The 25,802-nt window shown below is 44.9% G+C and overlaps 1 protein-coding gene across 6 annotated transcripts in view; it reads left to right on the top strand.

Annotated features, from left to right (window-relative positions):
- CRACDL (CRACD like) overlaps nucleotides 1-25,290 on the top strand; it is a 99,246-nt gene extending 73,956 nt beyond the window's left edge. For all 6 annotated transcript variants that reach the window (XM_053305691.1, XM_053305690.1, XM_053305692.1 and 3 more), the window contains 3 exons: nucleotides 11,208-11,398; nucleotides 21,331-21,478; nucleotides 23,049-25,290. In XM_053305691.1, coding sequence (XP_053161666.1) covers nucleotides 11,208-11,398; nucleotides 21,331-21,478; nucleotides 23,049-23,179 — 470 coding nt within the window. In that variant the 3' untranslated portion in view covers nucleotides 23,180-25,290. The remainder of the gene's footprint in view (nucleotides 1-11,207; nucleotides 11,399-21,330; nucleotides 21,479-23,048) is intronic.
- Nucleotides 25,291-25,802: the final 512 nt, after the last annotated feature.

The following is a 25,802-nucleotide window of genomic DNA, read 5'->3' as shown; positions in this document are numbered from 1 at the left end:
GTAAGGTGCTCGTTCATACTAAGTTCCGTGTGTGCTGCTTTAGCAGTGTGAGTGAGCCATAAATATATATATTTAAGTCCAGTGTTAGTGCCTCTTTACATAACTCTGGAAGCACTGGGGAATGCATAGGTTTCATATGTACAAGAGATGTTATTTTTCAAAAGCAGAGTTCTTCAGCTTCTGGCACACATTCATACCTGCTGGTATATGAAGTAGAATACGGTTCCATTGCCTGTGACTGCATCAACAAAGCCTGGCTCACAGGCAATGCTGCCTGTCAGTGGGGCTGCTGCCCCATGAGGAGTCACTTTGGCACACATTCGCGTGGGGGGCAGTCGGCTGCATGGAGACTGCACCACGCTACAACTGCTATTTAACTTTTGGCCTAGTTCAGGAAGCCACTGTGACTTTCACCTTTTTCCCTTTCCCGCCCATGTCTCATGCACAGGCTACCAAAATTTCCTTTGTTGGACTGTTGTCAGTTAGCTTCATCAAGTCTCTTGTTTGGTACCAGTGAAGCCTTTCACTGTTATTTGTTTTGTTTTGTTTTTGTTTTTTGCCTTTCTCCTGGCAAAGAGATGATCTGCAGTCAAGATTTAAAGTGTTGCTCTGTTGCAACTTGTAAATGAGCATCAGGGAGGGACAGTAGTTGGGGCTGAGCTCCTTCCCACCCGTCAGGTTAGAGCTATGAATCCCCCCCCCCTTTTTTATTCTATCTTTTACCAAGCTATTGGAGAAGGGAAGCCACCTAAATGCACAGCAGGGAAGTAACCTGCGTAGAGAGCAGGAGGCTGTTGGTTCCAATCCCTGCTGATGTGTTTCCCAGAATATGTGAAACTCCTATATCAGGCAGCAGAGATATAGGAAGATGCTGAAAGGTATCATCTCATACTGTGCAGGAGACAGCAATGGTAAATCCTCCTGTACTCTACCAAGAAAACCACATGGCTCTGTGGTCACCAAGAGTCGACAATGACTTGACGGCACAACCTTTCCTTTGCCTTTATTGGGGAGGGGAGGGCCTAGGCCCCTTCCCCCATGGGGAGGGCAGTTGGAAATAGAGACACCCTGGCCCCTGTAGGGGTATGAACCCAATCAGGTCCACTCCAAAACCACAAGCAGAATTGAGCAACAGAAAGGGTGCTGAACGTCACTTTACATCCCAGCCTGAGGCGGTAGAGCCCTATGATGGCAGAAGCCAAACTAGTATTTCTTCTAGGCATCCCAATGGAGGAGAGAACGGCCCAACAGGATCAGATGCTCCTAGGCTTTTACCACCTACCTCAGAGCATGAATCCCCCAACTCAGCCAGCCTGGGTCTCGCTTTTGAACAGTTTGAAGGGTGAGCCTCTGGAGCAACCTGTTTTGACCAGCTCCCTTAATAGTCTTCCTGTCAATATGTTCCAAACAGCCCTCCTTTGTGCAGGCAGAGCTCACCTGGCCAGCCAACAATCGCCCCTAGTCTCAGGTGACTAGCTTCAGAATGCTTTGCTTCCCAACCCAGTTGCATAAGCTGGGCCTTGGGATCCAGCCAGGCCTCTCTACCTGAGAATATGGGTTTCGTCCCCGGTCTTGTCTGGGAACCCAACCCAAAGTTGTTTGCGTTGAGGTTGTAAGGAGAAACATTAAAATCCTCACACAGCAAGAGTATGCTCCGGTGACAAAGAAGTTTAGCTCAAGAGATTATCTGGATACAGTTGAGTCAAAAAAAACAGATTAAGTAACTAAACATCACACACTGAGAGAGAGATTGAATAACATACCCACAGAACCGTTCAACAACTGAACGGTTTTGACTCAACTGAGACTTATTAACATGACTCATTCTGCCTCTAGTGGCCAGAAGAGGTTACTGTGGTGCTAAGAGCAATGCTTTAGAATTCTCACTTGTAACCAGGCTCTGACTGGCCCACAGGGCGTATTTCCGGTGCACCCCATCCGTGGGGGCACCCCTGCACTCCGCCGCACTTGGCAGCAGTGAATACTCCTTCCCTTAATTACCCATCCTGCTCAAAACCTGGCATCCTCTCCACATACATTCCACCAACCTCTCAGTGCCCCCAGTCCTGCCCTGCTTGTAACAGTTCGGATACTTAGACCTGCTCAGACTGCTTGGGGCCTGAGGAGTTGGGGGACATGGACAGTCATGGGAATGAGAGTTATCTTTAACATGGGTTGGGGGAACCCAGCAGAGGGGTCCCATGTATGACTAGGGATGGGCCCGGCCCAGAGACCATTAAAATAGCAACCGGACCGGACCTGGGAGGTCCGGTTCGGGTGGGGGGGTCCCTTTAAGAGCGGTGGGAGGGTTTACTTACCCCTCCCGCCGCTTTCCTGCTCTGGCGCCCGTAATCCGTAGAGTAATTGGGGCGGCAGGACACCTCCCTGCCGCCCCTTCCCCGAAGTTGCTTGAAATCCCAGGAGTCCTTTGCGTGTGCACACACGTCACAGAGATGAGCACGCACGCTCCTAAAGGGACCCCCCCACCCCAGTGCCGGACCACAGTTTGCGGTTCCGTGCACACCCCTATGTATGACAGTATTCACAAGTTCATGAGAGAGAATGATCCACCACCAGACAGCATTATCTCCAAGCACACCAATATTCAGGTGTCTGCTACAAACACCCCTCTCATGAGAGTATAGGCCACAGGCTTTTACCACCTGGTTCAGGTAATGGAAGCTTAATCTGACTTTTAGGCCCAAGGATATCTATCAAGTTCCATACTTGGTTACAGTGAAGCAAATCCACAATCCTTTGCACTCTCAATTTACAAAGACCCAGGATCCATCAGCAGTATTATGTTTGCATAATCCTGCCTTAGGGAGGTCAGTTAGCAGCTGTCCCATTGAATAGAATGAAGCCAGATCTCGACCTTTCCCATTGTGTGTACCCAAGTCTGTTCAGATTTCTGTTTCCAATTGTTCTTGGTCCCTGCTCTGGAAGACTGGATGGGACCCATTCATTCCATGTGTCCAAATTATTTTGAGTTTTATATTCATACTTTTTGCTGTCTTTCTTTTCCTCCATCCCCTGTCTTTGGGCCAACTCTTGTCTGTCCCATCTCCCTCCACTTGTCTAATGTCTCAAGGTGTTCCTTAACCTGACCCAGTTAGGATCTTTCTCCATTAATCTCCCGGTCACCCCCCGCCCATCTTTCTTTTTATCTTTGTGTTGTCTATATTCCCATCCTTAGTTTCCCCCATATTGATAAAACCTTCCCATCCTAGTCCTTCCCCTAAGCTTTAAGACTTAGTATTCCTATCAGAGAATCCACACATCAGAGAGTCTACCAGTGTTCCCTCGAAGCACACAAGTTTTTTGACGCCCACTCAGTTAATTTTAGATCCTGCTTAGGTTGAATCAGGAAGACCCCATTCTGACTGCATGTGCGCACACACTGCCTTGATACTGCCGCCCAGAACAAAACTCTTTCCACACAGAGATGAAAAAATAGAGGGAACATTGGAGTCTACACTTCATAACTTATTAGAGAATCCATACCAGTGTTCCCAGAATCCCCAAGCAAAAGCCATTGTAGCTGGAGGTTCTTGGAGTTGTAGTCAACAACATCTGGAAATCCCTCTTAGAGGGAACACTGATCCACACTATTTCATTCATTCATTCATTCATTCATTTATTACAAGACAGTTTATCATAGACATGTGTTCACGCTCAGATTGTGCTTAGACATGTGTTCCATCTTAACATCTTAAGAGTCATGTGCGAACACTCTGTGTGCTTTGTATTCTTCAGGTTTCTCTTATTGTACTCAATAAAATAATTATTTGGTCTAATTCTGTCAGTGCCTCCTGGGAAAGGCTGCCTGTTTTATAATGATGGTGGGCTTAAAATCAGCTGCATTGTTTTGTGTGCTTTTCCTAATAAAGGTATTACCATTCATTCAAAAAATATTTGCTTTTCTGCTGTGCTTCTGCCTGTGATGGGTCACCTCATCCTGCCCCATGGAAGGGCCAGTTCCGACTCCTTTGCGGAGCTTTGCTTGTAATCACACAATAAAACAGACCATTTATTAGTTCAGGTGCTTCTGTTGGTGGTAAGAATAGACAAAAACAGCCGTCAGACTGTGTTAAGATTTGGCATCAAGGCCTCTAGGTTCCACCATGGTTATGAATTCCCTACTGTTGAGCATTGCTGGAGTGAGTCACCAGTATCACTAGGCTGCCTCATGACTGAAAAACAGGAATTCTTCAAGGTGACCTAGCATCAGGCTAATCAACTGTAAGTAATGGATAACAAGCAATTATTCTGAGGATGGTCACTGCAGCCTGTGCTTTCATTGGCTCAGACCTTCAGGGTTTTAAGAGCAATCATAGGGCTAAATTACAAATGAGGGGAGCAGATCCATATGTTTAAACCTGGAGCTGCTGTAATCCTGTAGTAAGGGGGTGGGAATTTCCTATTTAAAGAGCAAAAAGGGGCATAAGTGGGACAGTTCTGTTCTCTTCCCCCCCAGGACCCAGTTTGCTTTAAAACTGTATCTCATGCGTGCTTTCTATGAAGGGAAAAACCAGGTTTAAACGCACAGATCTGCTGCCACGCAGTGTAGTTTGAGCCCCTCAAATACAGTCCTGACTTGGGGAAGAGAGACATGGAGGGTGTTCCTATAGCCGAATGGGCGGTGTGGGGGGGGGAGAAGCTGGCTAAAGTTACCCCCCCACACACACACACACACAAGTACGGTTCTGTTGGTGGGAGTGCAGACCATGCTCCCAGATGATCTGTGCTGCAGTGCAGAGCTCTGGAGGCTAGGACAATGTGTCACAGCTGTCAGAGATCCCACAATGCACTGCGTGACACGTGCAATGCATAGGAGAATTTCCCCAGGAGATCCAGGAGTGTCAGCTGAGGCTAAAAGTAGCCCCTGTGAACATACGATCCCAGAGCCGGGTTAAGGACTAGCTCAAGCCCTTAACCCTGGCTAAGATCTGGGCTTCAAAGCGGGGCTAGGCAGCACTGCCCCGCTGAGATCAAGCCTGATCCTGGTGGTTCTCACGTGCAGGCTAACCCAGGCTGGGCTTCGCTAGCCTGGGTTGGTGTGCACTTGAGAATAGCCTCATGTTTATGTGTGTGCACTGAGTCTACACAGACATGCAACTGACAAGGCCACTGTATAGCCATAGCAGGCTGCATAACTGGCTTTCCACATTAAAACATATGAACTGCCTTACTGGATCAGGCCAAATGTCCAGCGCTTTCTTCAATAGTATCCCAGCCAGATGCCTCTAGAAAGCAGGGTAGTAATCCCACTTGTCTAATTCTTAACATATGAGGACCAGTTCAATGGCTTACTGACTTTTGAGTATACCCTAGTTATTTTCCATCATAGCTGACTCGCATGAATTTTTGTCATCTGTTTCCAAAGCCATTCAGTTTATGGCTGGATGATGAGGCCATCACCATTATTATTTTTCTTGCTAGCTTTCTATATTTTCCCCCAGAGATGTAAATAGTATAATAGAAGAAGTGAGGCCAGTCCACTCTGCCAGGAGTCTCCTACACAATTGTCTCCAGGATAGAGATGTGAAGCCCTGGGGGAAGGGGGACAGAAAAAACTGGTTTCCCCCCCCCAAAAAAAAGGGGGGGAACACAGATTTTCTCCGCACCTTTCTTTTCAGGCCAGACTTGTAACCTGGCTAGGATTGCAGGAATGTGCCAATTGCATGAACTTCCATGTGGGGATATATGGCCTTGCAGGTTTCACAATCATTGCAAATGTGGCATTCCTCTTTTTGAGCTGAAACAATTGCACAAATCATAAAGGTTGCATGTTCACCACTGTTTTGTAAATCAGTATTGCCATGTGATCCTGGTTGAGTTATAGAACCTCCCAACAGCCACGTGTACTCATGGAGACGCTTGAGAAGTTGTCTCAAATGGTTGCATACTTCCTAATGTAATGCATGTGTAAGAACCTTTCATGCACACAAGGGAGGAAACATGACTTTTGTCACCCCTTCCTCTGCTGTCCCTGATGTCCCCTGAAAATATGTCCCTCGGGGTTGGGGACCTTCCGGGAGCATTGGGGACAGCAGAGAGAAGGGTGGGTGAAAATCATCCTTGCATGTGAAATGTTGTGTGAGCTAATGAACACACACCCTTGTTCTTCAACCTTCAGTAGCACTGATAACCCAGTTTACTCTGTCTAGGACAAAGCAGGAATTCTTGCCCAAGTTATGTCTAATTTTTCAGTCATAGCAACTCTTCTCCTTATCTTCCCTGCTTTGCTTTGTTTCTCTGTCAGCAGAAGCATGAATATATCCTAAAAGGGTCTTTTTCTCTCTAATATTACTATACTTCTTTTATTACTAATTTATTACTAATATTTTATTATTCTTTTATTACTAATTTATTACTAATATTACTCTAATATTACTCTATTCAATGGCAAACTCTACCAATTTTCTGTTTTACTGTCCATGCCTGTTAATGGGAAATCAGTTTTTGTTCCTAAGTTTGAAGGAACAACCTAAGAAAATGAAGGTCTGTCTTCATTTGTATTTTGGCTTTGTTTGGAAGCTTTGTTTTTATTTTGATGTAAATATGTTTATGTTCAGAAACATTGTAGAGGCGATGTAGAAAAAGACTACTCTAACTTTTAAAATTTCTAATCCTCCTCATGCAGTGAAATCAGCTGCTAAAACTTGTGTTTGTGTTCTGTTTGTTAACTGCTGAGTGAGGAGACATCTTTTATTGAAGAGGTGGCTGTCCTGTTTAGTAGGAGGAGAGTATATGTCCTCATTCAGTCCAGCACAGCATCCCTCCAGTAACTGTCGCTGATGTTTTCTTTGTGTTTGTGTTTACACTGTGAACCCCTTTGGGACAGGGAAATATCTCCTTCTCTTTGCTATGAAAACAGAATGTAAATATTATTAATAAATTATGGTTTTGTGGCATTGTAGCCACCTTTTAATGGTGTTCTTCAGTGAACAGGCCTACTTCCACTGATTCCTTGGTGACAAAACCATAGTAGGCCAGTACGGACAATATGTCCAACTGATGCTACCCACACACAATGGGAGAGAGTGAAAAACAGGAACCCAGCAATGAAGCACTACCGTGTTTCCCCAAAAATAAGACAGTGTCTTATATTAATTTTAGCCCCCAAAAATGCACTAGGGCAATTAGCGGTACATCAGAAATTACTGCTAGGTCTTACTTTCGGGGTAGGTCTTACTTTCGGGGAAACAGGGTAGCTGGGAACACACTCCAGAAAGCTAATGTGGTGCTTCCAGGTCTCTGGCCACACCCCCTTGCATGTGACATCATATGCAGGGGATGACACTAGTGCACATTTGTGCATTTGCACACACACAAACATAGCAGGGCTGCCAGGGATGGGGTAAAGACAGGCCCCAATTCCCCTAGGTACACCACTATTTTGCTAGCCATCTGAATCACAAGGTAGTGATATGTGGATCTATCTCAGTGGTACACATAAACACCCATTTGCCATTCCCAAATTTAAAACTGCTTCTGTCTTGAGTTTCAGTAGATATGTACCACAGTGTTGAGCCTTTTACTGAGTACACAGAAATGTTTCTATTGCTATTTGAGAGAGTACCCACATCCAAAAGCACTTTGGCATCTTTTACTCGCAACAGGTATGCGTTCAATGATATGAAGCAAGCTAGATTGTAAAGAGGTACAAATATATTTACAAATGAAAAGCTACCTTGATGTGCTTGAAGCTAAAATGCTTGAAGGAGCTGAAATCTAGAGTTGCAGATGAACCATCATTTTGTGTCGCCAAAGAAAAAGTGAAAACCTTTTGCTTCAACCTGTTTGTCTCCATTCTGGGCTCATCAGGGTGTTAATGAAACTGTTCCTGGGTGATTGGTGAACACCCCTAAATATCTGTTCGGGCTTGCATGGGGAAAATTAACTCAGAGAGGACAGTTCCACATCAGATTAAATTTGCACAAAGTTGTGGACCCAGGAAAGGACTGGACTGAGAGAAGGTTTAAGTTTCAAAATCAAAAGAGAGTCTTTATTGTAGGGAGGAGTAGAGTGGGGGGAAAATGTGTGGTTAATGCAATATGCAGGGCTTTAAAGCCCTGAATAGCTTAGGTCTGAGTTATCTAAGAGAGCGCCTTCTTCTACATGATCCCCACCACATGTTAAGATCATCTGAGGAGGTCCGTCTCCAGTTGCCACCGGTTCGTCTGGTGGCGATGCAGAGACGGGCCTTCTCTGTAGCTGCTCCTGGGCTGTGGAATGCATTCCTGGCAGAAATTCGTAATTTGAGATCATTGTTGTCCTTCAGGAGAGCCCTTAAAACTTAGCTGTTTGGCCTGGCCTTTCAGGGTTTTAAATGATTGACTAACTGTTTTAAATTGTTGCCCCGATTTCCAGGGTTTTTAGCTATTTAATTGGGTTTATTGTGTGTTAATAGTTTGATTTTAATTGTTTTGTTTTTATCATGCTGTAAACTGCACTGAGCCATTCTGGAAGGGTGATTATTATTATTATTATTATTATTATTATTATTATTATTATTATTATTATTATTATACATTTATATCCCGCTCTTCCTCCAAGGAGCCCAGGGCGATGTACTACATACTTAAGTTTCTCTTTCACAACAACCCTGTGAAGTAGGTTAGGGTGAGAGAGAAGTGACTGACCCAGAGTCACCCAGCTAGTTTCATGGCTGAATGGGGATTTGAACTTAGGTCTCTCCGGTCCTAGTCCAGCACTCTAACCACTACACCACGCTGGGCTGGTATACAAAAATAAATAAATAAATAAATAAATAAATAAATAAATAAATAAATAAATGTTACTCTTAAGGATACGTTCAACAGCAATGAGGCGCTTTAGCTTATGGTACTAACTGAATAAACTGTATAAAAGAGTAGGGATGTGCATGAACCGGTTCACAAGTGGCCCAGTCTGGCGGTTCAACACTGGGTGGGGGGGTGTTGCTTTAAGGGCAGAGGGGTTGTACTTACTCCTCCTGCCGCTTTCCCCCCTCTGGTGCTCCATTTTTTAAATGAAATTTTCAGGGTGGCAGCGTTCCTCCCTGCCCCCTTGTTGCCTGCAAAAATCAGAAGTAACTTCCGTGCATGCGAGCGCCGCACAGTGTGTGTGATGTATATGGCACTTGCATGCGTGGAAGTTACTTCTGTTTTTTGCAGGCAACAAGGGGGCAGGGGCAGTAGGGAGGAACGTTGCCGCCCTGAAAATTTCACTAAAAAATGGAGCGCCGGAGGGGTAAGTACACCCCCACCCTTAAAGCGACACTCCCCCCCCCAGCATTGGACCACGCCTCTGCAGTCCATGCACATCCCTATAAAAGAGACAGAGACTTTTTAGAGAGGAAGATGGCTGAATTTAGGAAAAAGGAATAGAGATGGAGTTGGCCCAGCAAGGGGCAGACATTCATATCACCTGATCTCGACAAAGAAACCCCGGGGCTCCTGGAACCATCGAGGGACCTCGTTCCTCAAGACAGCTCAGTCAAAGGCAGGGGTGAGAAGGTTGGAGGGGTTGATTGATAGAGGTGAATCCACAAGAGTGCTTCCTCTGTGGAACCAGCTTCCTCTGTTGGCAAGGAAGACTGGGCAGATCAGGTTAGGCAAGAAAGTTGATCCAGGGAGTGGTACGAAGAACAGAACACAGCCTCGTGTGGTGGCCTGTGAACAGTAAATAGCCCAAGCAGCTGGTGACTCCAAGGTAAATGGTATGCAAAGAGCACATTGGATCATGAACTTGGGGCTTGTTATACCCCAAAACATGTCCTGGGGGAACATTCCAATTGACCTTCTGTGTTGAATAGATGTATTGGGTGGAACCAGCAAGGATTCCATTGTTGCTAATCACTCTTCTGAGTGTAACAATGTGGGAATTGCTGAGGCATGCCAAAGCTGTTTGTCAATCAGTACCTTTAATGGATGCATCTCCTTATCCTTATCACTGACTCAACATCTTTTGTGAGAGGGAAGATTTACCTCCAGGAGCCTTATATGTGTTCTTCCTGCTGTGTTAATTGGCGCATTAGATTGCTGCTATCTTTTTGCAAAAGGAGGGGAGGGGCTGAGGCAGGTTCACTCAGAGTGCAGAGAGGCCTTGGCTGAAAGTTAACGGGCTTTAGTTAACTTCTGGAGTCTACTTAGGGTATCCTAGATAGGGAGGGCATGCATCTGCTCCCCTTTCCAATTTCCTTGTTAGTAGCCAAATCTAGGGGCGATTGGCCTACTGTCAACTAAGTGACCTGTCCCCATGTGCCACAAACGGAGAGCTCACGATGAGGCTCCTGAGCATGTCAAGAGTGAGATCTCCAAGCCCAGAGACTCAAACACAAATGAGGGGGCTCCTAGGAGCCAGCAGAAAAGCATTGCTAGTAACAAACAGGTGCTTGTGGTAAACTAGGTGAGTGAGCAGCTTTCTACATGTATGCTGCTGAAGCTTCCTAAAATGAATTATGTGGCTGCATACAAAATAGTGATCTATACTGAGGATGAGCCTGTTCACTGAGTCTGGCTTGAACAGTATACAATCTCCAGTTGTGTTTGCCACAAGGAATTTGGTCATGCCAATTTATTTCTGACAAGCAGAGTCTGCTTCTAAGGGGAAGGGAGGAAATAGCTCTTGTTCTGCAGATCATGTGTAAAAGTTTACTAGAGCCTCTCTACCTTTTATGAGCTACCCAGTATTCAATCCTATATAGGGGAACTTGCCACAAGTCCCGCAGTCCCTTACAAACATGAGAATCGAGGGCAATCAAATCACTGGCAACAGTACCTATTACCTAATATTTCCTTCAAGAAGTTATCCAGCTATTTGATAATAGACCTGGAGGAGAGTTCAAATCATGTGTGACTGGTATATGACAAAGTCCTTCCAGCAAGTTCTGTGTGAAGTAGTGGCAGAATTTCTGGGTTTCATCTAGGCCAGGGACTACAGCCACTGCAGAGCCAGAAGGCAGCTCTTTGAAGAGGTTTCCCTGTGTCAGCTGTGGGTTTCTTCATCCTGGACATTCTGCTCTGGCATTTTTCTTGCAGACCCTGGCAAAAATCCTTCATGGAGATTTCTTGTCTTGCATAGACACTTCTAGGGCTCACGCAATAAGCTTTGCTCTCCTTATCACTGTGCACCTCTGGTTAATGCTTCTAAAATGGAACAACAGATGACTCCCCTGCCCCCACTCTGCCAATAATCTTCTCCTCAAATTCTCTCAACAGAGAAAAGTGTGCCTTCTCCTGTAGTTACTGCAGATGCTATAAGAGGAACTGAAACACAGACAACGCCAACCTGGATCACCATAGCAAAACAAAAGCAAAGAGGTACAGAAAAGGAGCTTAGCAGAGAAGAGAAACCCGTGGCTCAGGATAAGGCAGATGCAGAAAAACAAACAAAAGAGGAGAGAGTGGAGGTGATCACAGTTCATCCATGCTTGATTTATATGCAACATTATAATGTCTTAGCCTACATGATTTGGTGCTTTAAAATCTGTTCTCATCTCATGCTACAATTGTTTGGTTTTTATGAATTCAACCAATAGCTGCCTTTTACCTCTGTTCCAAGATAATATTTTTATCCTGCCTGTACCTCAATTTGTTCAGAGTGGTATACATGGTCGCCTGGTCATTTTACTCTCTCAATAGCCTGTTATGGAAAGTTAGGCTGGCCAAAGATCACTCAGGAAGGCTATTCCCACAATCATTCCCAGGGTGGGGAAGGCAGAGGTGGACCTACTTTCCCCCCAGATGATTCATTGGTGTTCCCTTTTGGCGCAGTGCCGTACACCCATCCATACTGCATGGATCTCTGGAGGCTGGGACTCGTTTTTCCGGCCTCCAGGAATCCCACAATGCACCGCATCAAGCACAGTGCATTGGGGGACTCCCCTGGGAGTCAGGCACTCTAGGTACCCAACACTGTGTATGCTCGGGCTGCACCTGTGCCCTTTAACCCAGGTAAAAGCCTAGGTCTCTGGGCTTGTGGGGGAGGAAGTGCTGGGATTGGCCTCAATCCTGGAGCTGCATACACGCAGCTCCACCCAGGTAGGGCTTCCCTAACCTGCATAGGGATGCTTGTGTGCATAACCTTAGAGGTTTGTGGCTGAGTGAGGATCTGCATCCAGATCTCTGCAGTCTTGTTCAGCACTCTAGCTACCATGCCACACTGGCTGTCAGTGTGGCCCTAAATAGGGCTGTCCTTGGATTTGCCTGGGGCAAATCAGTCAATGCAGTGGAGGGCTCCCAGTTAATTTTAATGGGGGTTAAAAGAGAGGATTCTGGGGCAGTAACCCTGCCTGAAGGACAGCCCTGACCCTAAGGCCTTTTGACGCATCAGTATATCTATGTACATACTGTTAAGCTTTTGCCAAAATTGGGGCACCCTGTTTGCAACAGACACTAGATATTTTCCTTTTCTGCCATGCCACCAGTGCTGGATAAACGGGTGTTGATAGTACTCAAAGTGTAAATTATGGTTGCTAAGAAAATCTTCCTTTCCTCCAGTAGCAGCCTTGTCAAAGACATGAAAAGACTCTTTGTGAAAACCACCGTGAGATGCAAGTTTTTCCCCGTGCTGGAGCTCATCATTTTGGGTTAAATATGGAGCATGCTCAGAAAACAGGACTGATGTCATTGTAGTTTTAACTTCCTCCCACCCCCAGTTCCAGGAGTGTCATGGCAGTAATAAGTACAGGAGAGAGCGTTCTGGAAAACTTGTGGGGGAGAACAGACAGAAGCAACTCAAGAAATGTAAAAACAGAGAGGTTAGCTAGGTAGAATGGCAAAGATGTATACAAAGGGTTGACCAATTCAAAGAAAACTAGCAACTAGGAGCCCCAAGGAGCCAATTCCACCCAAAAGCGATCAACTTGAGTATCATCCCACAGTTGTAAGAGAAAGAACACCCACGTACATCTGGGCAGGCATGATGAGCTCTAGACACAGGGGAAAAGAATCCTTCACAGGTAAGACCAGTAAGTTCCTTTCCCCCCTGTGCTGGAGCTTATCATTCTGGGACATGCCCAAGAAGACAAAACCTGGGAGGCAGATGTACTTAAATGACTTGCTGGAGCTGCTTGTGGTGTTTGGAAGGAGGAAATTTTATAATGTCTAGTGGAGGAAGTGATAGATGACCATGTAGCAGCCTTGCAAATGACAGACAATGGTGACTGTGCAGAGAAGGCCGCCGAGGTCGTGGTGCTGTGAGTAGAGTGGGCCATAATTCTCCCTGGGAGTGGGAGATTAAGGGCCTTGTAAGTAATGTTGATGCACTCCTTTACCTGAGTCAATGTGGTTCTAGAAACTTTAAGACCCAGGGACGAGGGTCTAAAGGACACAAACAGGGAGACAGATTTGCAAAATTCTGCAGTGTGATGAAGATGGGTGCATAGAGCCCTGTATACATCTAATTTGTGCCAGGCTTTCTTCTTGCTATGGATGGACTTGGGGCAGAAGGACAATGTCCTGGGAGCAGTGGAAAGTCGAGTTGGTTTTGGGAATGAACATGGGATCTAGTTTCAGTACCATTGCCTCCAGCTGGAAGAGACACAAATCTTTCAGGATTAACAGGGCCCCCAACTCCGAGACCCTAAAGGCCGATGTAATAGCCTGCAGGGTAGCGAGGAATAGGACTTTGTAGGAAAGAAGTTTGTTTGATTGATTGATTTTCTATACCGCCCTTCCAAAAATGGCTCAGGGCAGTTTACACAGAGGAATGAATGAATAAATAAATAAATAAGATGGATCCCTGTCCCCAAAGGGCTCACATTCTAAAAAGAAACATAGGACACACACCAGCAACAGTCACTGGAAGTACTGTGCTGGGGGTGGATAGGGCCAGTTACTCTCCCCCTGCTAAATAAAGAGAATCACCACGTTAAAAGATGCCTCTTTGCCAAGTTAGCAGGTGCCTCATTGCCAAGGTGCCTCTTTGCCAGGTTAGCAGGGATTAACAGTTTGAGGCTGATGGTAGATAGGGGTTTGAAAGGAGATTGGGTTAGTGCATTTAAAACCTTATTCAGGTTCCAGGAAGGGAAGCGCTGGACAGGGGGAGGCACCCCTTGTTTTTAAGGAAACAAGAGATGTGAGAGTGAAGGGTTGATAAGCCAGTTTCAGGTATGTCTAGTACCGAAGCCAGCACCGAAGCTTGTCTAAAGGTGCTGGGTCAAAAATGAAGGGCTATGCCTGCTTGAAGAAATGCGAGTACATCTGGTACTCCTGCAGTGAGTAGGTTTAACTGCTTCTGGCTAGCCCATCTTGAGAATGCCACCCATGTAACCTGATAAATCGGTTGAGTGGAAGGCTGGCAGGATGCTAGGATGATATCTTGAACCAAGACTGAGTAACCTTTGGCCACTAGTCTGGCACATCCAACGTCCAGGCGCAGAGTTGGAGCCACCCTGGCTCTGGGTGTAAAATGGGTCCCTGGGAGAGGAGGTCTCTGTGAACTGGGAGGTGCCACAGAGGCCTCGTGATAGGTTGACAAGGTTGGAGAACCATGGTCTCCTGAGCCAGTGAGGAGCCACTAGAATCAGGAGGGCCTGTTCCCTTACCAGTTTCCTTATGACCTTGTTGATGATGGCCGTCAGTGGAAATGTGAAGAGGATACCCCATGGCCATTTGGTGGTGAGAGCATCAGTGGCCTATGCCGCTGGAGAGTGGTACCACGAGAAGCAGCATGGAAGTTGGTGAATCAGGGGAGACGCAAAGAGGTCCACAATGGGTAAGCCCAGGTGCACTGTGATGAGATGGAAAATCTCCAGATGGAGGGTCGATTCCACCAGGTCTACTGTCATTCGGCTAAGCCAGTTGGCTTGGTCATTCTCTATCCTGATTAAGTGTTCTGAGGTGATGGATAGAAAATGCACTTCTGCCCACTGAAAAATCAGGTTTGTTTCTGCCATCAGCATTTGTGACCTTGTGCCGCCTCGGCGGTTTATGTGGGCTTTCGTGGTTATATTGTCTGTCCTGAGGATTACATGTTGACCCTGTAGAAGATGTTGGAATTTCTTTAGGGCAAGTCTTGCTGCCTTGAGTTCTAAGTAGTTTATGTTTTTGCTTGCATCTGCATGTGACCATGAGCCCTGGGCCGGAAATGCCTAGGCAGTGTGCACCCCATCCTTTCAGACTTACATCCATGGTTACAATGATCCATTGTGGGATAGTCAGTGGGAGGCCATTATCCATGGCCAGAGACATCCACCACCTGAAGGACCAGTGCAGCTTCCTGGGGAGAGCAATTTGTGAGTGCCTGCCATGATGTTGTCTTGATGTGGTAGAAGCAGCCACTGTAGGAGACAGGAGTGCCATCTGGACCAGGGTGTATGCTCCATGCCATGGATCCCAGGATTTGTGCAAGGAGCATAAGGTCCTCAGTCAGGGATTGTAGGAGTGGGTGAAGAAGTGATGCTAGTTTGTCCTTGCGCTTGGGCAGAGAGACTGAGTCCTGGGCTATGTTGAAAATCGCTCCTAGGTGTTGAAGTGTTTGCGCAAGCTGTAGGTCTCTTGTCCTTGTTCACTATGAATCCATGGTCCCTGAGGCACTGGAGTGTGTGGTTGACTGCCATCTTGGCCTGCTGGAGGGATGAAGTCTGGATGAGAAGATCTTTGAGATATGGATAAATGAGCAACCTGTGCAGGTGAAGGTGTGCAATTAGAGTGACCGTGATCTTCGTGAAGACTCTGGACACTGATGAGAGGCTGAAGGGAAGAGCTCTGTATTGAAAATGTTATCAATTGTAGACAAATTGCAGGTATTTCCTGTGTGTGGGGCAGATGGGGATGTGTAGGTACACTTTGGACAGATCTACAGATGCCAGGTCGAATAGCCTCCTTGATGGAGTATAGGCACTCCATCCCAAACTTTTTCTTCCTGACAAACTTGTTCATCCACTTGAGGTCCAAAACTGCCCTCCCAAGGTAAGTCCTTTTTCGGGACCAGAAATAATAGCAAGTAGATGCTGTAGCATTCTTCTGTGGAGGGTACCTGCTCGGTCACCTGAAACTGAAGAAAACGATGTATGGCCTCATTCATCGGTTGATATTTGAATAGTCTGTTGGATCATGGGGTAACCATGAAGGAATTCGGATGAGTGGTCATGAATTCTATGGAGTAACCGAGGGAGATTGCGTCTGGTAAACATCCAGGTGGGGATAAATAAGAGTAGCCTGCCCCCAACCTGCCCAGCTTCATTGTTTTCTGCTATGTTGGAGGAGGATTGTCGGAACACTTAAGATGAAGAGGAGGTTATCAAAGGTTGTGATGTATTGTGAAATGGACTGTGTGAGTCCATACGTGTTGAAGGCATGACCTTCTTGTTATCTTTGGTTTCTACCAGGATGGGTTCAAAAGATAGACAAAAAAGTTCTGCTCCCAAAAAGGGGGATGCTGTGAGCGCTGTCTTGGATTTGGCATCTACTTGTCACCACTTCAGCCAGAGGGATCTGCACACTGCCACCCCAGGTGCCATGGATCTGGAGGCCTGTTGCAGGCAGTCCAGGCTAGAGTCTGCCGTAAGGGCTGCCGCCTTTGCCAGGTTATTAATGCCCTGGTGGAGCTTGACAGTGTCAGAAGGGACTAGGTTTATGAGCTCTTTGGCCCATAGAATAGACGCTTGGGCAAAGATAGAGTTGGCAGTAGCAGCTTTGATGACTGCTGTCCTGCCGATGCCTCATGCACCTTTTAAAGGTAGGTGCTACACTTCCTATCCTCTGGTGAACATAATTGGCCGTGCCCTTCAGTGGTTAGGACCACCCCTGATACTCTCTGTGCAACAGGGGCATCACTGTGGGGTACTGCCAGGAGAGAGGTTACATCCCGGGGTAGGGAATAGTGCTTTCTAGGATAACTGCCTACTGGTCTCGGGAAGGCTGGTTGTTGCCATTCTGCCAATATGACCTTACAGAAAGTCCTGGGGAATGGAACCGTGGGAGATGGAGAGTCGGGACCAGAAAATACGTTTTGGTCTAGATCTGTAGCATCTGGAACCGATTCTGTTGGGGCCACATCATGGATGGCCCTCTTAGCTTTGGTTAATAAAAAATCAAAATTGGATGACAAAAAAAAAAATCAAAATCGGATGACGAAAAAAGGTGAGCTGAAAGGGACTGGATGAGGTACCTCCTCTTCGGATAGTTCCCCTTCTTCGCCAGACTCATTAAGGTGAAGTGGTAAGTCTGGATTGGAATTGGGTTCAGAGGCCAGATCAACAGGAACCTGTTCTCTATGCTTGACCGGGGATGAGGGGCACAATGGGTGGATTTGGTTGGGGTAAGGGGGGGGTAGTTCAGAAAGGGGTAAGGTAGGTACAACAGGATATGGGGGGGAGGGGGGGTGTTTTGGAGGAATCTGAACAGGAGCAATGTTGGATTTTTCTTTTACATATGGCCATTAATTTTTGTTATTAGAAAAGGCCACATTCAGAAGGTGGAATGGCTTTTCTCCTTGGGCTTGAGCCAGGGGAGGAAAAGGACAGCCACTTTCTGGGAGCTCTAGGTCTCATGGGTGCAGTGCATGCTCCTGGGTCTTGTAGTGCCAACATAGGTGGTAAATTTAAAGTGTTGCCCAAGCCTGAACCACCCTCCCCCATAAGGGGCCTCAGACAATCAGCCACATCAGGTAGAATAGTCAGGACCAGGCTTGGAGAGGAGTTTGCGGGGTTACTTACAGGTATTGGCTGGCTGCTGCTCAGACCTGCCGGTGGAGCATCCAGGGGTGTTCGTGGAAGAGCCTCTGTAGGAAGAATGGCTCTATTTGTGGCATCTGCAGGTTATGCTGTGTTGTCTAGCGGAGATGGAGATGGGGCCACGCCTTTGTTGGTGTTTGCACCCAGTGCAGGGGGACAGCGTGGACCAGCCGGTTATCCCTCAACACCAATCACCCCCAAGATGAGTAAACTGGATGCCAGGGAAGAGCCCGGAGGGCCGTGGCCCTCCGGCCATCTTCTGCCACTCTGTACTGTGCCTTTTTTTGGTGGGGTTTAGTGTGTCTGAATAAATCTTGAATCATTACGTGTTTAATAAGGTGCAGGGCAGAAGGTGGTTTTTTCTTTTTCTTGTTTCGAGGCTGCACGTTCTCTCCAAGGTGCTTTGCCTTTTTTGTGGCTTTGTGCACAATTGTGGCCACTATGGGCTGCCTCCTTCCTGCCTCCGTGAGGGGAGGGGCACTGGGCAGAGTGGGGGAAAGTGAATTTGCCCTAACGAGCTGCACTGTAATTGGCTGTGTTGCCAAAATGGGCCCTTCAGACAGGGAACCCTCCAAAAGGTCCTCAGCTTGTGTTTGCTTCATAAGAGGAGGGAAGAGAAACCAAAAGTAAAACAACTCAACGAAAAAAAACTAAGCCGAATTGGTCTGATTAAAACAGAAAAAAGATATTTTGAAAATGCAATAATAAGAATCTAAGTTGCTCCTTTCCACCCTTGCACAATTTAAGTAAAAACCGGGGAAGAAGGAGCAGAGGGAAAGCTCTCTCCGTGTGCTGCATTCCAAGTGAAGACAGGACTGGAACTGGGGTATAGCCACCTCCCCAGAGGCTTTACACACAGGGCTTTTACTTTGAATCTCCTCCAGAATGGAGTGTGCCAGTCCACATATTATCTGCATTTATCCCAAAGTCCCTGTGGGCTATTAGGGACCAGTACAGACAGGATTCTGGTTTTCCCTGAATCCAGGCGTTACGTTCTGGCTAAGCCCAAAGTATGTTCAGCTTTTAAAAATCCTCTATTTCCAGCAGCTTTGGGCGGGGGGACCTGAGGCTTCTGTTATGCCCCAAAGTTTATCTGTAATGTGTGGATGGGCCAGTGCCAATAATTTGGATTTTTTCCAGACTCACACTTTAGTGTTTTAAAAAAAAGTTTGCTGGGTGTATTTCCGGAACGGCAAGTGTCAGCAGAGAGCACTGCTTCGCAAATTGTCTCGCCAATCTTCCACTTAAGGAGTTTGACAGAATCGGCTCCTTCCCTTGCAAAGAGCCCCCATCCCTTTCCCCTCCCCTCCCTTTCTCTCTTGCCTGCCTTGCTTCAGTCCAGAGAAATTCCTGAGTCAAAGCATGAACAATTGGGAATGAGAAATGTGGGCTTCTTCTGTTTTTCCGTGCCTAGTCAGTCTTGGTGAAATACGGCAGTCAAACTAAGAAAAAAGTCTCCCACTTTCTCCTCCTCCTGGGATGTGATTGGTTGGATAAAGAACCTGGATCAAGTAGCGGGAACATGCAAAGGAGAAAGATTGCAGGGAATGCGGGGAGGAGCCAACAGCTCTGTAGAGGTCCATCTAATCCCCCAATTTAAACTGTCTCGAATCTGCTCCGAAGCAGATTCACTCTTTGGATACCCCAGGGCATAAAGCCATGTGTGAATAACTCCCTGGTGGCAGCAAGTTAAACCTACAATGACATCAGGCCTGTCTTCTGATCATGCTCCATACTTAACCCAGAATGATGAGCTCCAGACACAGGGAAAAAGAACCCTTCACAGGTAAGACCAATGTTGCTTTTTGGCAGTATATAAACATGCCAAATAATAAATAAATGTGCAGCCTTGTTTAGTGACTGTCATAGCCACTTATTAGAAAGTGTTTATGAAATCCAGTGAACATATAAAATTGCCTTCTACAGCATCAGATCATTGGTCTTTGTGTCCCAGTACTCTCTTTTCCAATTAGCAGTGACTCTCCTCTCCCTGCTGACACAAAACATGCCCTGTTCTCCATACCCATGCAGTTTTGTTTTGTTTAAATTAAGTGATGAACTGCTGAAATCCAGATATGGAACTTCGTGTACCAAGGCGGCGGGCGGGAATGCAGATTTGCATGAAATGCTAGTGCTGCTTTAAACAAAAATTCATCTTTCATATTCTGTACATAGAGCTTTCCTGATGGAAGGAATATTTCTACATTGCATTTGTGTTACGGAATAATGCAGTCTTTAATTGTAAAAATCTGGCAATTGGGTTAAGTAAAACTACATACTAATCTATCTATCTATCTATATATCTGTTTATTGTTAAATTTATATACCACCTTTCATTCAAACAATACCAAGGCGGTTTACAGCAAAATCTAAAAACAAGATTGTTAAAAAGACACAATTAAAATATTAAGCTAAAAATATAAAACAAATCTGGTTAAAAATTTAAAACAAAAGCATAAAAGCAATACAGAGTACAAAGAGCATCAGAGACAATCAAATAAAAGCCTGGGCAAAAAGCCAAGATTTTTCACACTTTCTAAAATCTGTGATGGAGACCGAGGAGCGAATAGCCACCGGGAGAGCATTCCAGAGTCTGGGGGCAGCAACAGAGAAGGCCCTGTCCCGCGTGCACGACAACCGAGCCTCCCTCATTGTTGGCACCCAGAGCAGAGCCCCCTCAGATGACCTCATCAAGCAGGCAGCAGCCCTTTTGAGTTATATAGATTTATTTATATGTGCTGAAAATTGCTTTTAGATCAGACCCTAGACCACAATAAACTTTGACCAAATTAGTAGTACTTATAACAAAGCAAGTTAACTCATCCCATTGGGTGTCAGACATTTCCAAACAACTATGTATAGGAAAACACATGTTTAGTTTGCAGGATTTCCTGTAGATTGCCGCATGCAGCTTTGGTCATACAGGAAGTGAATTATCAAGCTCATTTAGCTCACCCCAAGTGCATTTTTAAATTTTGATTGATTTGAGCAATGTTTGTGCCTTTCTTATGCACTTTCTCTGACAGAGTGATAAACACACCTTATAAGCACATGTTTATACATTCAGTTATTCTGAATAAACCTAGCTGGATGAGGGCAAGATTTTGAGCAAAGAAATGGCTGGCAGGGAAAGGGTTACGCAACCCTCTTCTTGCAGCCTCCTGAGGCTGCACTGGGCTAAAAACAAAACCTGTTGAGGAAAAGATAAATGCAACCACATATTATGTCTCAGAAGAGGGGGGACCATTGCTGCAAAGACACAGCTCCCTGTTGTCCATCAGAAGCTATTTGTTGCCAGGCTTGGTTTGTCTTTGTCCTCATTAGCAAAGAGGAGCAGAAGGCCTTGAATAATTTGCAGTGGTGATTGCAACCTATTCTGAGCACTTTTAATTGCATAAATAAAAATCTTGAAAACAGTTTTACAGCCTTTGAGTCCATAGAACATTAAAATTTTATGGAGTGTTTACAGCTCAGCTAGCATAAATAGGGCAAGTTTGTGTGACATATGACAGGATTATTCCATTGTTGAGTAGAAGAGTCATGTTTGCTGCTGAGTTGCTCATGTTTTGTTAAATCCCCACTGTGGTTTTCTTTCCCTCTGAATTATTTAATATAGTACTATCCTGTTCTCACACACACACACCCGTTTTTTATTTATTTAGGAAGTTGTGAGGCAACAGAGAGATTTCACCCGGAACACAATCTCGCCTTTGCCACCCACAGTTCCTTCTGAAGAACAGAAGAAAGAGACAAAGCCTGATACGCAGGAGTCTCTGACAAGAGGAGGCTTGCTGTCACATCACAGCCCTGGTATGGAAACAAGCCCTCAAAATACTGACATAGATCCAGCCATCATCACGCAGAAGTTTACAGCTTCTATTAGGTTTTCACAGGACTAGAGATTTCTGCAGCATTTGCCTGAAGAATGCTGCTGTTCGTAGGCCCAGACAGGAACCTGTTTTGCACATCAATAGTGAGACTGAGGGGCATTTCACACACTTTACATTTTTCAGCAAATCATTTATTATTTAAAATATTTATACCCCGCTCCTCCAATGCAATACTGCTCAGGGCGGCTTACAAGAATAACACAGACACAGACACAGTGGCCACCAGATGCCACTGGAAGCCTACAGGCAAGAGTTGAGGGCATGCCCTCTCTCCTGCTGTTACTCCCCTGCAAGTGGGACTCAGAGGCATCCTGCCTTTGAGGCTGGAGGTGGCCTTTAGCCCTCCAACTAGTAGCCATTGATAGACCTCTCCTCCATGAAGTTATCCAAACCCCTCTTGAAGCCATCCAGGTTGTTAGCTGTCACCACATCTTGTGGCAGAGAATTCCACAAGTTGATTATGCGTTGTGTGAAAAAATACTTCCGTCTGTTGGTCCTAGATTTCCTGGCAATCAATTTAATGGGATGACACCTGGTTCTAGTGTTATGTGATGTCATGTACTAGTACTAAACTGAAGACATAGAGGCGCTTCACATGATTGTTGTGAAGCGCCGGAGGGAGGTTTGCGGGTAGAGTGGGCATAACCCGCTCTCTCCGCAGACTATTAAGAGGCAGCCCTGGGCGGCTGGATCAGCTGCCCACACGACTGCCGGCTCTGTCATGAAGCCATCGGGGGCTGTGTGGCCCCCAGAAGTTCCAAGATGCCCCGCGCAAGTGTGTGGGGCATCCTGGAGAGACCCCTGAGCCCGGGAGGCTGGTTGCAGCCTCCCAGTTGGGGGTCTACTCATGTGTTGCCGTGCACTGCTGCAACACATGAGCAAAAAGATGAGGTTAATGGAGCACTCGCTTCGTTAACCTCCTCAAAGGGGAGGGGCAATTAGGCGGGCTAGCCGCCTTGGGAGCACTGGGCTCGCCTGCAAGCTCCCTTAGCCCGCTTTTCCGTAATCATGAGAATAGCTTCATAAACTACATTATGTCCCTGAAAACATAACATGTGAATATAGTGAGCTTGTTTGCAAATGTGTGTATCAGTTTTTCTACTCAGAGAGTCACGACTGGCTCCAATTTCTTTACACACTTTCGGGGTGGGGGCGGGAAAACCACACTTGTATGTGAAGCAGCTCCAAGACTGAATGTTTCCTGCCGCACAAACAGTGAAGTGAGTGAGCCCCTACAAACGTATTTGATGAAATTTGTACTTTCAGTTTAGTACTAGTACATGACAGTATAATTTTTAGAGCAGACATCAAGTTTTATTAGCAGAATATTTGTCGTGGTAGAATTCTTAAAAGGTTTTATAGAGTTGCCCTGAATGTGTCAGCCAGTCAATTAAACTGATAGGACAAAAATCCTACTTTTAATTGCTGAGCACCAAGTTCCTGTTAAGCATATGTGTGACTTCCTCCCACCCCCTGTGCTTCATCCTCAGTGTCGACTGAAAAAGAAGCTATAAAGCCAGTGAAGAAAATCGGGCATTCGTCTCCCGATCAGCCCTCATGGATGGAGCTTGCCAAAAAGAAATCTCAAGCTTGGAGCGATATGCCTCAGATGATAAAATAGAGCAAGCATTTTACATTGGTATTAGTTGCTACTTAAGATAATTTTTCAGAAAATGTCAATAAGAATATTTTTTTAAAGTTTGTGATGAAAGCTGTGGTATGTCAAAGGGTTGTGATACAAGGGTATGGAGGAAGCATAGTTGATTGTATATATATGTATAACCTCTCTGTAGCAATAGAGACTATGCTAGAAAAGTAGTACAAATGTTTATCGCTTATTTCGAAGAAGAGGTGAATTGCACAGCTGGGGCCTTCAGGGCACAGGAGCAAATGCATTTCCACTAGATTCATTGTCAGTATTGGGGCTGTCGGAAGCAGAGCAGTCGTTTCCATTAAAGAGAAAGTGTGGGCACTTAGTCGCATACATTTTGAGTTTTTAAATTACACTTTCGCAGAGATGGTTTCTCTAACTAAGAATTAAAACATACATTGAAGGACCCTACTCATATTGATTTTACACGATCCAATGTTGTTGGTGAGCAGCATGAATTCTGCTCTCTTTGTGCATGCATTTCATTACAGATGATCACTGGGGTTTTGTTAGTATGCATTATAGTGTTGGAAACATTGGAGATTTTTCTGTTACTATAACTTGGGTGCCTTTCGATACCAGTCATCTAATAAGAATAGACGCAGTGGGATACCATGTAAAATACTTTTGAGACAATAGAAACAATATTCAGATTTTGTCTATGGGTTGCTGCTTTAATGTCCTCAACATTCTTGAAGGTGTGATATTAACTTAATTGTAATACGCAAGAAGCAGTAAATCAGTAGCAGGGTGTATTCATTATATGTAGAAGATTCAGCTGGGCAGCAACTCTGATTTTTAGAGCAGATTCTCACGTTGAAAGACAGCTCACATTCTCACCACACACCTTTAAAGGGTAGGGCATTAATATAATAGTAATTATCTCAAATTAATTATTTGTGTTTGGTTAAAGTTGGCAATACAGTATCACTGTTAATCTGAGCTGAAGGTGGTTATCTCCAGATAGTTGTGCTGCTTGGGGTAAACTTGCACATGCATTTAAGATGTGAGTCCATTATTTCAGTGCTGAGTGTTCTATGTAGAGATGTGTGTTTGAAGTGCTTGCACCTGGGTGATTTTCAGCAACACATTGTATTAAATTATTAAACATTGTTGAAGGAAATACTGGCTTCCCTTCAGAATATTATCAGAAACCACCGAAATCACATATCTTCAGTCACACAACTGTACATATAGTGCTGAACACTTGCAAAATGAGAGATGCATATTCAAAGAGAGTTTTTTATTTTTGGTACTTACTAACACATCTCAAGCTGAACATTTGTACAAAACTGTTTCATGTTCTGCTTACTTGGTGTCAGCTAAGTGCTTCAGTTTGACAGATCAGATCTGCAGAACAAACATACATCTAGACAAAATGCATTTACTACAGGGTAAACACTTACTAAGGAATTTGGATTATACTGTAGTTTCATGTCCAGAAGTAGTACACCATGTTCTGTTACGTAACTGCAAAAAAAAATTACTTTGTACATGATCAAATCTACTGAAAAAAATAAAAGGCAGTATGTGTGTACAGTATATAGAGAAAATAACTGCTAGTTAAATCATAATACAAATAATGAAAGTGAGGAGTTGGTTTTTTCTTTGCTGTTGAGCAAACATTTACTGTATATGAACATTTCTGCATATGGATTAAAATGTAAGGCCAGTTTTGGACTGAGAGCATTTGTGATTCTAAATAGTTCCATACTCTGTAAATTTAATTGTGTTTTTAAAAGATCTTTCAAATGCTTTGTAGATGTTGTGACTTGTATTATATCCCGTGTTGCTGCATGTAATGTCACCTACCTCCTCCTAACTTTCATCACTGTAATGTGATACACAAGCTACCCATGTTTAGTTGCAAGCAAATCCTATTAAGCTCAATTTGTCTGATTTTTCCTTGTAATTGTGGGTTATAACACTGTAATACTTATGAGAGTAAGTCTCATTGAACTTAGTTGGGCTTACTGCTAAGTAGACATGCATAGGATTGTGCTGCAAGTTTTAAAATGTCTTTCAACTAAATTATTTTTAATGTTGTATAGAGAACTGTAATAAACTCTCTAAGTCCAGAATATCTTGTTTGATATTACTCATTGTGGAATGCTGTATTAATAGATACTGGGCACCATTCACAGATGTTAAATGTGCTTAAATTCCAGTAAAACCAACAGATCATCTAAAATAATCTTTCCTTTTTCCATGCCTATGTAAATATAAAAACTACACTGGCTAGAATGTACCCTTAATTTGAAATTGGCTTTCTGTTCTGAATTAACTTATAAGGACATACAAATGGAGGCTAAGATGGTAAAAGCTGGCAAGCTTCTTGCTCCAAGGGTGGCAAAGAATCAGGAAAATGGCCAGGGAGGAAAGGGTTAACCCCCTTCCCCTGCACCACTATTCTTATTGGAATAGGTGAAAAACTGTGCTACTTTTAAGACACATTTTAAAGAGATTGGAGAGTTTCTCCCAAACCATTAACCAAGCATGGTTGTGTTTTTGTTCTGTTACGCTGATTCCTCCACTTCACAGGCAAAGGCAATTCTGTGTAAACCGCCCGTTTCCACACTCACACCCGCCCCCA

The sequence above is a fragment of the Hemicordylus capensis genome, chromosome 3, assembly GCF_027244095.1.
Source record: "Hemicordylus capensis ecotype Gifberg chromosome 3, rHemCap1.1.pri, whole genome shotgun sequence".
Classification (NCBI taxonomy): domain Eukaryota; kingdom Metazoa; phylum Chordata; class Lepidosauria; order Squamata; family Cordylidae; genus Hemicordylus; species Hemicordylus capensis.
The sequence above is the reverse complement of the archived record's forward strand: the minus strand, read 5'-3'. Positions and strand labels throughout refer to the sequence as shown.